Source organism: Macaca thibetana, chromosome 1 (genome assembly GCF_024542745.1).
Source record: "Macaca thibetana thibetana isolate TM-01 chromosome 1, ASM2454274v1, whole genome shotgun sequence".
Classification (NCBI taxonomy): domain Eukaryota; kingdom Metazoa; phylum Chordata; class Mammalia; order Primates; family Cercopithecidae; genus Macaca; species Macaca thibetana.
Genome location: NC_065578.1, coordinates 128,625,079 through 128,640,279, shown reverse-complemented (window position 1 = coordinate 128,640,279; position 15,201 = coordinate 128,625,079). Strand labels below are relative to the sequence as shown.

The following is a 15,201-nucleotide window of genomic DNA, read 5'->3' as shown; positions in this document are numbered from 1 at the left end:
GGTGAGGCAGAGACAGAGATGCTACCTGGACAGCCATCTCCTAGGCTCTATGGAAAGGGGGCAGAAAGCCAAGAGACAGGGACCCTCCCCATTTACCCCACCAGATTCAATCCATCCCTCTTCTTTGGGATCAGGAAGAAGACTGGATGGGCTGGGCTCAATGGCTCAAGCTTGTAATCCCAGCACTTTAGGAGGCCAAGGCAGGTGGATCATCTGGGATCAGGAGTTTGAGAGCAGCCTGGCCAACATGGCGAAACCCCGTCTCTACTAAAAATACAAAAATTAGCCAAGTGTGGTGGTGGGCGCCTGTAATCCCAGATACTCAAGAGGCTGAGGCAGGGAGAACTGCTTGAACCTGAGAGGTGGAGGTTTCAGTGAGCCAAGATTGCACCACTGCACCCCAGCCTGGGCGACAGAGTGAGACTCCATCTCAAAAAAAAAAAAAAAGACTGGATGGAGGACTTGGACCTTCCACCTCTCAGGCTTAAAAACCCCTTCCCCAGTACACACCTACAGGACAGGCCCTGACCCCCTCTTCTCCCTTGTATCTCCCGCTGCCTCCTCCCCTTGCCCCTGGCATTGCAGTGACCTCAGTTCTTGGCACCAGGGCCCTCGGCACCAGATGGTGCCCGCCGATGGTTTCCTTTGTCTCGCCTTCCAGATACCCCCTCCCCTCCATGCTCTCCTCCCTCCCCCACCTGCCCTGGGGGTTGGCAGAGGGAAGGGCAGGCACCTCCCATCCCCTTGGCACCATCCCCAGACCACAGAACTCCAGAGGCAGCTGGCCCTGAGGGGCAGTAGGTATTGTGGGGAGAACAGAGGAAGGGGATCAGGGACTCAGAGGAGGGGCCAAAGTTGAAGGGGAGGTGCAGACAAGGAGAAAAGGGAAGAACAGACGGGAGGCAGCAGAATGACCAGGCATTGATATAAAACAGCTTTATTTGAGGGTCCTAGTCTGTGAGGGGTGGACAGATAAAAGAGGTATTGTGATAGGGCATGAAGACCTTAAGACCCTGGGGGTGCTGTGAACAGGGAACAGTCTGATATTTGGAACCAAAGGGCTAGGAAAGGTCCCGGGGCTGAAGTGGGGACAAGAGGCACCAAAAAGCCAGTGGGGGCAGGGTGGTTCTGGCCAAGGTCAGAGGCTGATGCAACAGGCCCTCTTCTCCCCGGGGCCAGGCTCCTGCCCAGCCTGGGCACTGCCCAGAGTGATGGCATTGGTCCGGATGCTGTTCTGTCTCTGCTTGGACACCTTCGCAAAGATCTCTGGGAGGGCAGGGGGCAGTGATCAGGCCAGAAGATTTAGAGCCCATGCTCCCTCCTCCCCCACCCTCCACACATACTGCATGCCCCTTCTGAGCATGGGGGTGGCTACACTTGCTGGAGGTTTTGCAGGAAGGAAATGAAGTGTGGACATTGGGGTCCCTTCTACTTACTTGGGTGGAGAAGGAACCAAGAGTCAGCCCCATGGGGAGTGTGGCCTGTTCCTTCCCTGAGCTCCAGGTTGAGTGGGAGGCACTGGGGAGGGACTGAAGGGGACAGGCAGTGGTGCCAGGACCCACAGAGGAGCTGAGAAATTAGCTGGGGTGAGGGCTGAGTGTCTGCATTCCTACTGCTGCCTGCAGAAGCCACGGGGATGGAATAGGGGTGCAGAATAAAGGTAGGCTCTAACCTTTCAGGACAGTCTCAAAGGCGAGCTCAACATTGGTAGAGTCCAGGGCTGAGGTCTCCAGGAACAGCAGTCCATTGTTTTCTGCCAGGAAGGGAAACACACCGTTAATTGTGGGAGTCAAAGGCAATAATAATAATAGTATTAATGTTTGCTGTATACATTTGCCATGTGCTAAACTCTTGGCATGTAGCAGATCATTTAATCCTTAAAACAACTTATGAGGTAGGTTCATTTAGAAAACTGAATCCAAGTCGGGCGCGGTGGCTCAAGCCTGTAATCCCAGCACTTTGGGAGGCTGAGGCGGGTGGATCACAAGGTCAGGAGATTGAGACCATCCTGGCTAACACGGTGAAAACCCTGTCTCTACAAAAAAATACAAAAAATTAGCCGGGCATGGTGGCGGGTGCCTGTAGTCCCAGCTACTCAGGAGGCTGAGGCAGGAGAATGGCGTGAACCCAGGAGGCAGAGCTTGCAGTGAGCCCAGATCGCACCACTGTACTCCAGCCTGGGCAACAGAGCGAGACTCCATCTCAAAAAAAAAAAAGAAAAGAAAATTGAATCCAGAAACACAAAGAAAACGCATAAGGAACTTGCTCCATGTCCCACAATTTAGTAACTGGCGAAGAGCAGATGGGAGGCTGGGCCATGGGACTCCAGAACACCCTTAACCACCATATTGTGCTGCCTCTAAACCCAGAAGACTCCTGGGAAGTGTATCCTCTCCATAAGAGTTTTGAGCATTGCAGGGTAGGGCTGCCTTAAAATCAACTATGGGCCGGGCACAGTGGCTCACACCTGTAATCCCAGAACTTTGGTAGGCCAAGGCAGGTGGATCACCTGAGGTCAGGAGTTCGAGACCAGCCTGGCCAAAATGGTGAAACCCCCCATCTCTATTAAAAATACAAAAATTAGCCAGGTGTGGTGGCACATGCCTGTAGTCTCAGCTACTCAGGAGGCTGAGGCATGAGAATGACTGAACCCAAGAGGCAGAGGTTGCAGTGAGCCGAGATCACACCACTGCACTCTAGCCTGGGCAACAGATGGAGACCCGGTCTCAAAAAAAAAATATATCAATAAAGACAATCTCAGGGCAAGTGGTGGGACATCATGGGAGACACAGGGTCCCAAAGGGGAAGTGCTGGGAAATGCTGAGGAAGAGGGGATGAGGTAGAGGACTGTGTGGAGGAACGCCAGGCTTGGGGCTCTATGGGTGGGGGCAGGGCCTGGGAGGCTGCAAGGGGAAGGTGGGATAAGCTTGGAGGAGTCAGCCTGGGTAGCGGCAGGCTCTCACCAGCGAACATTCGGGCCTCCTCAGTGGGCACTTCCCGGGCCTGGCTGAGGTCACTCTTGTTACCCACGAGCATGACGACGATCGTGGCTTCAGCGTGGTCATAGAGCTCCTTCAGCCATCGCTCTACCACAGCATAGGTCTGGTGCTTGGTTAGGTCAAACACCAGGAGGGCCCCCACTGCACCACGATAGTACCTGGGTGGGAATGAGAAGGATGGACAGAGATACGATCAGGGGCATTGGACCCAGCATCAGAGCAGAGCCATCAAGCTGGAACACCCGGGATCAGAGTACTAGAGATCAGGAAATACAGAAACTTGCAGCCAGGGGCCCAAAACCCAACAGAGCAGCCCAAGGCTCCTCTGCCTTCCAGGGACACTAGTCTTGGAGCCTCTAAAGTTTCACCTCCCTCGGCCAGGCGTGGTGGCTCACGCCTGTAATCCCAGCACTTTGGGAGGCCGAGGCGGGTGGATCACCTGAGGTCAGGAGTTTGAGACTAGCCTAACCAACATGGAGAAACCCCATCTCTACTAAAAATACAAAAATTAGCCGGGCATGGTGGTGCACGCTTGTAATCCCAGCTACTCGGGAGGCTGAGGCAGGAGAATTGCTTGAATCCAGGAGGCGGAGGTTGCGGTGAGCTGAGATCTCTCCATTGCACTCTAGCCTGGGCAACAAGAGTGAAAATTTGTCTCAACTGACTGACTACATAAAAAAGTTTCACCTCCCTGCTCTCAAATCTCCATTGGCTCCCTCATAGCCAGCCCCTCTACTTTCTCAGGTCCTCCTCCTGATTTTAGCCCCTACTCTTCACCAATGCACATCTGGGCTTTTGCCAACTCTGCCATCTTCAAGATCTTCCTCACATGGCTCCTCAACAGTGGCCTCTTCTCTCCTGTGGCCATCTTTCTAGGATTAGCTGAATGCCTACCTCTTGCAGCAGTCCCTGGCCAGACCATTCAAGGCATCACTGCAAGCATCCAGTCTCCCTCTTGGAGTTGGATGGGATGTCTTCAGACTAGTGATGTCTAACTCCCAATTTATTGATAAGTCCACTGAGGCTCATGAGAGATCAGGTAACGAGGAGCGTATGTAACCAAAACCCCTGACTCTTGCTTCCTGCCCCCTGGCAAACAGACCCCATTTCACATGCTTAGGCCTCACACTGACTGAAAGACCCTTTTTTTTTTTTTTTTTTGAGACCGAGTCTCACTTTTGTCGCCAGACTGGAATGCAGTGGCACGATCTCGGCTCACTGCAACCTCCACCTCCCAGGTTTGAGTGATTCTCCTGTCTCAGCCTCCTGAGTGGTTGGGATTACAGTCACCTACCACCACACCTGACTAATTTTTGTATTTTTAGTAGAGATGGGGGTTTCACTATGTTGGCCAGGCTGGTCTCGAACTCCTAACCTTGTGATCTGCCCGCCTCAGCCTCCCAAAGTGCTGGAATTACAGGTGTGAGCTGCCGTGCTCAGCTGACACTTTTTTCTTGAGACACAGTATCGCTTTGTCACCCAGGGTGGAGTGCAGTGGGGCGATTTCGGCTCACTGCAACTTCCGCCTCCCAGGTTCAAGCCATCCTCCCGCCTTAGCTTGCCGAGTATCTGGGACTACGGGTACGCACCAGCAAGCCCAGCTAATTTTTTATATTTTTGGTAGAGACAGGATTTCACCATGTTGCCCAGGCTGGTCTCGAATTCATGAGCTCAAGCAATCCACCCACCTTGGCCTCCCAAAGTGCTGGGATTACAGGTGTGAGCCAACACACCCGGCCTAAGAGTCACTTTGGATGTGGTGTCAGGAGGCCTAACCTCCTATGTGTCCTCTGAGTCTTCATAAAATGCAGATGGCAGGTTCAGCTTTTGGCCATCTGTGGTTAGATGAAAGTTGCCAAGTGCAGAGCATTGTGCGGAAGTGAGGGGGCGCTCTCGATCCGTGCAGCTTGCCCCCATCCCAGTTCCACCCTGATTTCACCTTGCTTGTATTTATACAGAAATTAATTAATTATAGCACTTTACTCTTGTGGTACTTTAAGGGTTACATAAAATGCCAAATGTAAAGTGCCTTGTCCCTTCCTGGGCACATAGCAAAGGCTTAGTAAGTGGCAATGATTCCTGCTTTTAGTAGTACTAGTCAGTGTTACTATATCCTGGCTTGTGCTGGTTCTGTTTACAGTACCTTTTATCTTCTGTGATCTCCACCCCCACCACCCAGAGCCCACTGCTGAGCCCCCTTGCCTCCTCCACCCCAACTTCTCCTCCAGAAGTGTTCCTTGACTTCCCCAGAACTCCCACTACCCAGCAGCCCCCCAGGCCCGGGCTCACGCCGAGGTGATGGCTCGGTACCGCTCCAGGCCAGCTGTGTCCCAGATCTGAGCCTTGACAGCAGCGGTGCCCAACATCACAGTGCGGGTGGAGAACTCAACCCCGATGGTGGTGCGGCTGTCGTGGCTGAACTCATTGCGCGTGAATCGGGAGAGTAGATTGGTCTTCCCCACACCTGATTCGCCGATCAGCACCACTGAAGGAGTGGAGAGATAAGGGCTGAGCATGGGGTAGAGCAGCTCCAAGCCCACCTGAGCTTGCAGGGTCTGCCCAGCAGAAAAAGGGAACTGAGCTCAGAAAAAAGATTAGGGAATGGAGTCTCCTGTGAGACTGGAGTCTGCAACTCAGCATAGTGCATCTGTCCCGGTGGGCAGAAAAGCCAAGAGTTTAAAACAAAGGGGCTTGACGGGTTATAGCCTGGTCTGTTGAGATATGGTTGCAGAGTCAGCCTGCATCTCTAGTGAGGGAGTGACATCTGTGGGCTGTTTATGAGTGTCATGCGGAGACATTACTGTTGTGTGTGAATATGGACAGGGATGGTTGGAGGTCGGGGGGTGCACAGTTCTGGACTAGGACTAGGAGTATGAGAACATTGTGCTTGTCTCTATATGTATGAGCCGGGAGGACAAGTGGGAGGTTTGGTGTGTGTGTTTGCATAATGAACAGAGGTGTGAATCGAAGTGTGGGTAAGGAGAAAGTTTGGCAGTTGACACATCTGTGGGTGAAAGGAAGGCATGTGTGCTCATGTGTGTGTAAAAAGTTAGGTTCCAGTTGTCCCTAAGGAGGGGCAGTCCCGCATGGTTAAGAGCATGGGACTGGGTGTTAGACCAGCTATGTGTCCTTCAGCAAGTTATTTAACCTCTCTGAGCTGTCCTTTTCATGTGAAAAATGGGGAAGACATTAGTATCTACCTTAAGGGTTGTTGTAGGAAGTAAGTGAGATGTTGCCCAGGATATAGTAAGTGTAAAAATCATGACTGGTACGATTGTTCTTAGCAGGCCAGAGTTTTTGCCTTTGGGTTTTCAGAGACAAAGGATTCACCGGAGGGGCCATGAAGACCCTTTAGCCTGGTGGGCAGCATCCAGGGCCCAGTCTTACCCACTGTGGATGAGCTGGGGGCTGGGGTAGAGTGTAGGGGGCTGATGTAAGTATAGCCCACAAATTGCACTGGCACTGAGCTGAGCACACAGAATTAGAGGAGGCCACCCAGAGTGGTTCTGGAAAGGCAGGCTGGCACCCAAGGACTGGGAGCCACATACTGTGGGCTCTGGTCCCTGCTCAGCTTCTAACTAACTGTGTGAACTTGAACAAGTGACTCACCTTTTCTCAGTCTCAGTTTCCTTGCTTATATAACCTATAAAGGCCTCCTCCAACTTTAAAAGTTTCTTGGCTGGGTGTGGAGGTTCACACCTGTAATCTCAGCACTTTGGGAGGGCAAGGCAGGAGGATCTCTTGAGCCCACGAGTTTGAGACCAGCCTGGGTAACATGGTGAAACCCCATCTCTACAAAAAATACAAAAATTAGCCAGGCATGGTGGCATGTGCCTGTAGTCTCAGCTACTTGGGAGGCTGAGGTGGGAGGATTGCTTGAGCCCGGGGGGTGGAGGTTGCAGTGAGCCGAGTTTGTGCCACTGCACTCCAGCCTGGGTGACAGAGTGAAACCCCGACTCAAAAAAAGAAAGAAAGAAAGAAAAAAAAAAAAATTAGCCAAGTGCGGTGGCAAGTGCATGTAGTCCCAGCTACTCAAGAGGCTGAGGTGGAAGGATTGTTTGAGCCCTGTAGGTTGTGGCTACAATGAGCTGTGATGGCATCACTGCACTCCAGCCTGGGCGACAGTGAAATTGTGTCTCAAAAAATAAAAATAAAAAAATGTATATCTAAACATTCCTTATTTGTGTAGGACAGTATGGAAAAGCTGGAAATAATATTGGATATGTGTCGGTAAGAGGATGTGTGTGTGTGTGTGTGTGTGTATGTGTGTGTGTGTTCCTGCCTATCCCCTACTGGGCACATCCCCATCCCATCCCTCTCAGTGGGTGGGCTCTCAGCCCTAGCTTCATACCCCAAAGGTGCTTAGGGCAAGGGCATTGAAGTCAGACTTTGTGGCCTTTTGTAAACTACTTTGCCTCTAAGCCTCAATTGTAAAGTGGAGATACTAATGGTTCATGTTTACAGTGTACTGAATGCTTACTATGTGCCAGGCAGTGTCCTTAAAAGCTTTACACATATTACCTCATTTAATCCTCATAACAATGCCATGAATCCCATTACTATTTTCCCTGTTTTTACAGACAAGGCGCTTTGGAGGTCAAATGACTTGCCCAAGATAACAGGGCTCCTGTTGTAAACACAGAGATGTGCTGGCCAGATTAGCCTTCAAGGAAGGACTTGCCCCCAAGCTGCAGGGAGTGCAGGCTGCAGACAGGCTCCAGCTGTCAGCTCCTTCAGCATCTGCCTCTGGTGCAGACAGCGGCCTCACTGGAAGTCATGCCTTTTCTGGGCAGCCTACACCCAGTGCTCAAGCAAGGTGAGGCAATCACAGAGCTCCCTGCCCTTGACCCAGGTTTTGTCGAGCCTGTGTTGCTGTTTAACTTCTCCCTCTGCCCAATTATGTTTCCTCTCCCTTCCTTTCACAGGTGCTGATTCATAAAAAAAATTGAGCTGGGCGTGGTGGCTCATGCCTGTAATCCCAGCACTTTGGGAGGCCTAGGAGGGCGGATCACAAGGTCAAGAGATTGAGACCATCCTGGCCAACATGATGAAACCCCATCTCTACTAAAAATACAAAAATTAGCTGGGCGTGGTGGTGCACACTTGTAGTCCTAGCTACTCAGGAGGCTGAGGCAGGAGAATCCCTTGAACCCAAGAAGCGAAGGTTGCAGGGAGGTGGAGGTTGCAGTGAGCAGAGATCACTCCACTGCACTCCAGCCTGGGCAACAGAGCGAGACTACGTCTCAAAAAACAAACAAACAAACATTGAACACCCCAACTTCTCAGCGTCTGCTTCTAGGGACCCCAACCCTCAATACTTTTTTTTTTTTTAAAAGACAGAGTCTTGCTCTGTTGCCCAGGCTGCAGTGCAGTGGCACAATCTCGGTTCACTGCAACCTCCGCCTCCTGGGTTCAAGCAATTCTCCTGTCTCAGCCTCCCGAGTAGCTGGGATTATGGGCACGTGCCACCACACTCAGATAATTTTTTAATTTTTAGTAGAGACAGGGTTTCCCCATGTTGGCCAGGCTGTTCTGGAACTCCTGACCTTAAGTGATCCTGCCGCCTCAGCCTCCCAAAGTGCTAGGATTACAGGCGTAAGCCACCGCGCCCGGCTGACCAACCCACAATACTTGTAAGTGGCAGGGCTGAGATCTGAACCCAGTCTGGCTCCTGACCATGTTACACTGCCCCTCAAAATAAAAGATGACTTTTGGGGATTGTTATGGTATGAATGAGGTAGTGGCTGGTATATAGTAAATGCTCAATAAATGGTAGTTCCTCATATTATTGCCCCAGACTATTGCTAACCCTTTCCTTCCTGAAAAAGATGCCAGTAGTACAGGTTCCCCAGATCCAGGGCGGGTGCTGGAGTGAGAGTCCCAGCTCAAGGGAGGGCCGGGCTGAGGTTGGGAGAGGCAGCGGGGTAGGGTGGCTGTAGAGTCCACCCTGCCCTAAAGGAAGTATGAAGGTGGGGCTGGGAAACAGCAAAGGGACCAAAAACAGGGGCTAGAAAGATACATGCTTGCTTCCAGGGACAGCCAAGTTGAGCCCAGTGCCTGGTATGCAGATCCAGTGAGTCGGCCAAGGGACAGGCAGACGAGGCTACAACCCTAGGACTCCTCTGGATTCTATCAGACTCTGTGGCAAATTCATGATATTTTCTGTCTTCCCTATGTATTTATTGCCCCACCCTATAATGGGATAGGTCTCTCCTTTCTCTCCTTCCCTGTACACCTGCCCAGAAAAGATGACTTTCTTCCTCTTGTCTGCTGGTTTCCCTTTCTTCTCAAGAGAGAAGTCCTGGCCGGGTGCGGTGGTTCATGCCTGTAATCCTAGCACTTTGGGAGGCCAAGGCGGGCAGATCATGAGGTCAGGAGTTCCAGACCATCCTGGCCAAAATGGTGAAACCCTGTCTCTACTAAAAATACAAAAATAAGCCGGGCATGGTGGCAGGCGCCTGTAGTCCCAGCTACTCGGGAGGCTGAGGCAGAAATCGCTTGAACCTGGGAGGCGGAGGTTGCAGTGAGCCGAGATCATGCCACTGCACTGCAGCCTGGGGGACAGAGCAAGACTCCATCTCAAAAAGAAAAAAAAAAGAGGGAAGTCCTTTCTGAAGTCTGACCTCCATCTCTTGTGCTGCCCTGGCTGACACTAGGGATTTGGGTTTCTATTAGGAACGGGGCAGAGGAGCCTAACTCAGCACTCTTAAGGAGGGATCAACGTCATTATTTACCACAGTAGAGCATACTCAGAAGCTCCCTCACTTTTGCCCCTGCAACCAGGCCCTCCCCCACTCCCTACAGCTTTCTTTCTGAAGGAATGAGGAGTCCCAGGATGGGGCCCTCTCTGGCTCTATCAATCTCTTTCTGGGTCTCTCAGGCTTCCTCTTGCTTCAGGGAACCCAACTCACCCTTGAAGACAAAGTTATAATCTTCCTCAGTTCCATTCCCCATCTTGGCTCCGCATGGAGGGTACAGGTGTCTTCAGGGGTAGAGATGACAAGTCTGTGTTGGCTCAATACCCTCAACCCTCAGCTCTCAAAAGATCTGGTCCTGCCCCTCCTCTCATTAGGGGAAAGGGGACTTCTGCAGCCAGAGGGATTGGGGGCCAACTCAAGGTTAGGCAGGGCCGAGGGAGGATTAGCTCTGGCAGGTGGGGGTGCTGTAAGGAAGCTGAGAGGACGGAAGCTGAGAACAGGAAGAGCAGGGTGGCTGGAGACCTGGGGCCCAGGTGGGTGGAGAGACGATGACGTCAGACAGGTTCGACAGGTTGGGTGTCTGCTGTCAGCCTGGCCTCCCGCAAGCTGGAGAACCAGCTCCAGCGGGGTTGGGGGGAAGCTAAAAAGGGACAGGACCAGGCCGGGCGCGGTGGCTCACGCCTGTAATCCCAGCACTTTGGGAGGCCGAGGTGGGTGGATCACGAGGTCAGGAGATCGAGACCATCCTGGCTAACACGGTGAAACCCCGTCTCTACTAAAAATACAAAAAACTAGCCGGGCGTGGTGGCAGCGCCTGTAGTCCCAGCTACTCGGGAGGCTGAGGCAGGAGAATGGCGTGAACCCGGGAGGCGGAGCTTGCAGTGAGCTGAGATCGCGCCACTGCACTCCAGCCTGGGCGACAGAGCGAGACTCCGTCTCAAAAAAAAAAAAAAAAAAAAAAAAAAAAAAAAAAAAAAAGGGACAGGACCTTCAGAGACAGGACCTTCAGAAAGAGGACCTTCAGAGACAGCCCACTGAGGGCTGAGTGTGCATTGCTGGGCTTCTGGAATCTGTGGTGAGGGCAAGTCCTCCAACTTTTTCTTTTTTTTTTTTTTTTTGAGACGGAGTCTCACTCTGTCGCCCAGGCTGGAGTGCAGTGGCCGGATCTCAGCTCACTGCAAGCTCCGCCTCCCGGGTTCACGCCATTCTCCTGCCTCAGCCTCCCGAGTAGCTGGGACTACAGGCGCCCGCCACCTCGCCCGGCTAGTTTTTTGTACTTTTTAGTAGAGACGGGGTTTCACCGTGTTAGCCAGGATGGTCTCGATCTCCCGACCTCGTGATCCGCCCGTCTCGGCCTCCCAAAGTGCTGGGATTACAGGCTTGAGCCACCGCGCCCGGCCTGCAAGTCCTCCAACTAATGAGCAAGAAATAGCCCCTTAGAAATCCACTTGATGGCCGGGCGCGGTGGCTCAAGCCTGTAATCCCAGCACTTTGGGAGGCCGAGACGGGCGGATCACGGGTCAGGAGATCGAGAGACCATCCCGGCTAACACGGTGAAACCCCGTCTCTACTAAAAAATACAAAAAAAAAAAAAAAAAACTAGCCGGGCGAGGTGGCGGGCGCCTGTAGTCCCAGCTACTCGGGAGGCTGAGGCAGGAGAATGGCGTAAACCCGGGAGGCGGAGCTTGCAGTGAGCTGAGATCCGGCCACTGCACTCCAGCCTGGGTGACAGAGCAAGACTCCGTCTCAAAAAAAAAAAAAAAAAAGAAAAGAAATCCACTTGAGGCCAGGCGCGGTGGCTCACGCCTGTAATCCCAGCACTTTGGGAGGCCGAGGCGGGCGGATCACCTGAGGTCGGGAGTTCGAGACCAGCCTGACCAACATGGAGAAACCCCGTCTCTACTAAAAAAATACAAAATTAGCTGGGCGTGGTGGCATATGGCTATAATCCCAGCTACTGGGGAGGCTGAGGCAAGAGAATCGCTTGAACCCAGGAGGCGGAGGTTGTGGTGAGTCGAGATCGCACCATTGCACTCCAGCCTAGGCAACAAGAGCAAAACTCCGTCTCAAAAAAAAAAAAAAAAAAAAATTGGCTGGATGTGGTGGCGGGTGCCTGTAATCCCAGCTACTTGGGAGGCTGAGGTAGGAGACTTGCTTGAACCTGGGAGGCAGAGGTTCCAGTGAGCTGAGATCCTGCCACTGCACTCCAGCCTGGGCAACAGAGACTCCTCAAAAAAAAAAAAAAGGCCGGGTGCGGTGGCCCACACCTGTAATTCCAGTACTTTGGGAGGCCCAGGCGGGCGGATCATGAGGTCAGGAGATTGAGACCATCCTGGCTAACACAGTGAAACCCCGTCTTTACTAAAAATACAAAAAATTAGCCAGGCAAGGTGGCGGGCACCTGTAGTCCCAGCTACTCGGGAGGCTGAGGCAGGAGAATGGCATGAACCCAGGAGGCGGAGCTTGCAGTGAGCCAAGATCGCGCCACTGTACTCCAGCCTGGGCGACAGAGCAAGACTCCATCTCAAAAAAAAAAAAAAAAAAAAAAAGAGGCCTCGTGCAGTGGCTCCCACCTATAATCCCAGCACTTTAGGAGGCTGAGGCCAGCGGATCGCAATGGCAGGAGTTCGAGACCAGCCTGACCAATGTGGTGAAACCCCGTCCCTACTAAAACTATACAAAAATTAGCCAGGCGTGGTGGCGGGAGTCTGTAATCCCAGCTACTCAGGAGGCTGAGGCAGGAGAATTGCTTGAACCTGGGAGGCAGAGATTGCAGTGAGCCGAGATTGCGCCATTGCACTCCAGCCTGGGTGACAGAGCAAGAGACTGTCTCAAAAAAAAAAAAAGAAACCCATTTGGCCTGCTTTTCCTTCAGAGCTGGTAGGAGGGTACACTGGAGGAACTAGAGTAAGGGATATTGGAGCAGGTGCTGATAGAACGCCAGTCACCCTCCTGCAATGCAGAGCTGTGGGAGCTGCATCGTGGCCACAGTAACTTCCACCCTTCCTTGACAGCCCAGGGCCTGGGATGGGCAGTGTTTCTCATCTTGGGTGGAGCTGGGACTCGAAACCTACCCACTTCTCTGGGATGGGTTCCTTTATATGGCACTAGGGAAGGGGGCTAGTAGCTCCCTATACAGACCTGCTTTAAGGATACTGGGTAGGCAGAGACCTGGGGCAGAAACAGACAGCTGGAGTGAGTGGTCTGAGTGTAGGAGGAGGATCTGGAGATGAATGCCTTTGGGAGGTCTGGGTTACTTCTACTCCCTGAACAGGACCTGAGGCCTCACAGCAAAGGCATCTTGACTACAAAGGGTTTCAAGATCTGGGGAGGGTCTGTGTAAGCACATGAACACCTGGAAGATGAGGAAAGGGATGGCTTGTTCTAGGCTGTTAGGGGAAACCCTCCCAACCCCAAGAATAGAAAAGGCACTCACTGGCCAGTTGAAGTGGTTCATATCTGTAATCCCAGCACTTTGGGAGGCAGGAGGATGGCTTCAGCCCAGAAGCTGAACAGCCTGGGTGACATATTGAGAACTCATCTCTACCAAAACAAACAAACAAACAAAAAAACCAAACCCTAAAAAGCACAAAAAACAAAAACCCCAAAATTAGCCAGGCATGATGGTGTATGCCTATAGTCCCAGCAACTCTGGAGGCTGAGGTGGAATCACTTGAGCCCAGGATGTTGAGCCCGCAGTGAGCTGAGATTGTGTTGCTGCATTACAGACTGGGCAACGGAGGGAGATCCTCTCAAAAAAAAAGAAAAGGCACACATCCCCCAAACCTGGAATGATAGACACTAACCTCCCAGGGCCTTTATATTCTCTGTGCAACACAAGCTCTACCAGACCCTTGCTCCTCTGAGCTCACTCCCACGGTTTTGCCTATGAGGTGGGTAAGACTCTGTTCTGAGCGGCAGGGTCTAGGTGAGGTTACACCATTGGTGAGGACAAGGACTATTTGGCGTAACTGCCAAGAACCATTGTTCGCCGAAGGTCATGATGAAGGGGTGGGTAGAAGTCCATCCTTGCAGAACATAAGGAATCCCAGAAGCGACGGCTGCTGCTTCCTATCTTCTCTGATTCCTCCCATCCAAGAAAGTAGCCAAGACACATGACAGGAATTAAAGTTTATTCTTGGAAAAACCCAAGTCCCATCCTCCCCCCATTGTCTAAGAAGGTTCTTCTAGGAGGCCCCACCCCTCCAAATGGTCGTTTCTCTTTTCTGACCCCAGCTTCCACCAATGCCATTAAGATGCCGCTACTTGGGTGAGGGGCTCCTCCAGATACTGCACCAAAGCCTGGGCCTGCAGAGGGAGAACAGAAATCAGTCCCGCACACGGCCTGGCACTAGGGACCCCAAATCCAGGTCTGCTCCCAGTGCCATAGGGAGCAACCAGCCCCCAAGCCCCACCTGCTCTTGGGAGCTGGCCCACACCAGGAATGGACTGAATAGACATGAGGACTCTAGAAACAGAGTCCCGGTGGGATTGGACACAGTGCGGGAGCACAAAGGCTGGGCCCAGGGCTGTGGAGGGATGGGCACATACACACCTTGGCCTTGAGCATTCCAAAGCCCACGGTCTCCTTGGCATACATACACAGCAGAAGGTTGGCCACTCGGGTGATGGCTACACGGCCCTCCTGGTGGGGGTGATATGATGGGATGTGATGTTCTGCTTGGCAACATTAGCACCCTCCCTCCCCAAAGGCTTCTCTGGCCCCAAAGAGACTATATCTTCCTCCCATGCCCTGGGCACAGCAGGAGGTTCAGCAGAAAAGCTTTTGGCCACAGTCCTGAACATGGGGTTCTGAGCCCAGGTTCCAGCCTCAGTACAGTCACCTACTAACCATGTTACTCTGGGAAACTCAGTCTCTCAGAAACTCAGTTTTTCTTTCTGTAACCCCTACTTCATCCCAGTTGGTGAGGGTGCTAATACCATGAAATTTCATATCTGCCCACAGTTGTCCAAATGAGCGATGTTATTACTATGAGCTCACCCCACAGACACTGAGAGGGACACAGGAGCAGTAACTCAACTGATATTTCTTCTCTTTTCTCATGGTAATGTTTTTCAAATTGCAGGTTTGACCCCACAGTTAGGAAATAAATTAAGAAGGTTGATCAGCATTAAAAAAGAAAAAAGAAAAAAATGAAGTATATTACATGTAGTAGGAAAAGTATTGTTTCATGACTTTTGTTTTAGTGGGTATATGTGTGTGTTGAGCTGTGACTTAAAATGTCTTTCTTGGCCGGGCGCGGTGGCTCAAGCCTGTAATCCCAGCACTTTGGGAGGCCGAGGCGGGCGGATCACAAGGTCAGGAGATCGAGACCACAGTGAAACCCCGTCTCTACTAAAAATACAAAAAATTAGCCGGGCGCGGTGGCGGGCGCCTGTAGTCCCAGCTACTCGGGAGGCTGAGGCAGGAGAATGGCGGGAACCCGGGAGGCGGAGCTTGCAGTGAGCCGAGATCGCGCCACTGCACTCCAGCCTGGGCGACA

At 52.2% G+C, this 15,201-nt stretch overlaps 2 protein-coding genes across 3 annotated transcripts in view; both read right to left on the bottom strand.

Moving 5' to 3' along the window:
* Positions 1-921: 921 nt before the first annotated feature.
* RAB25 (RAB25, member RAS oncogene family) lies at positions 922-10,305 on the bottom strand. Its single transcript, XM_050755382.1, has 5 exons — positions 9,911-10,305; positions 5,289-5,484; positions 2,964-3,157; positions 1,673-1,753; positions 922-1,266 (listed from the first exon to the last, which is right to left on the bottom strand). The coding sequence occupies exons 1-5, from the start codon at positions 9,951-9,953 to the stop codon at positions 1,139-1,141; spliced, it is 642 nt and encodes a 213-aa protein (XP_050611339.1). The 5' UTR covers positions 9,954-10,305; the 3' UTR covers positions 922-1,138.
* Positions 10,306-13,813: 3,508 nt separating this feature from the next.
* Positions 13,814-15,201, bottom strand: part of LAMTOR2 (late endosomal/lysosomal adaptor, MAPK and MTOR activator 2) — a 334,290-nt gene continuing 332,902 nt past the window's right edge. For both annotated transcript variants that reach the window (XM_050755613.1, XM_050755603.1), the window contains exons 4-5: positions 14,253-14,342; positions 13,814-14,005 (exon numbers count right to left, since the gene is read on the bottom strand). In XM_050755613.1, the coding sequence (XP_050611570.1) occupies positions 13,949-14,005; positions 14,253-14,342 (147 nt within the window). In that variant the 3' untranslated portion in view covers positions 13,814-13,948. The remainder of the gene's footprint in view (positions 14,006-14,252; positions 14,343-15,201) is intronic.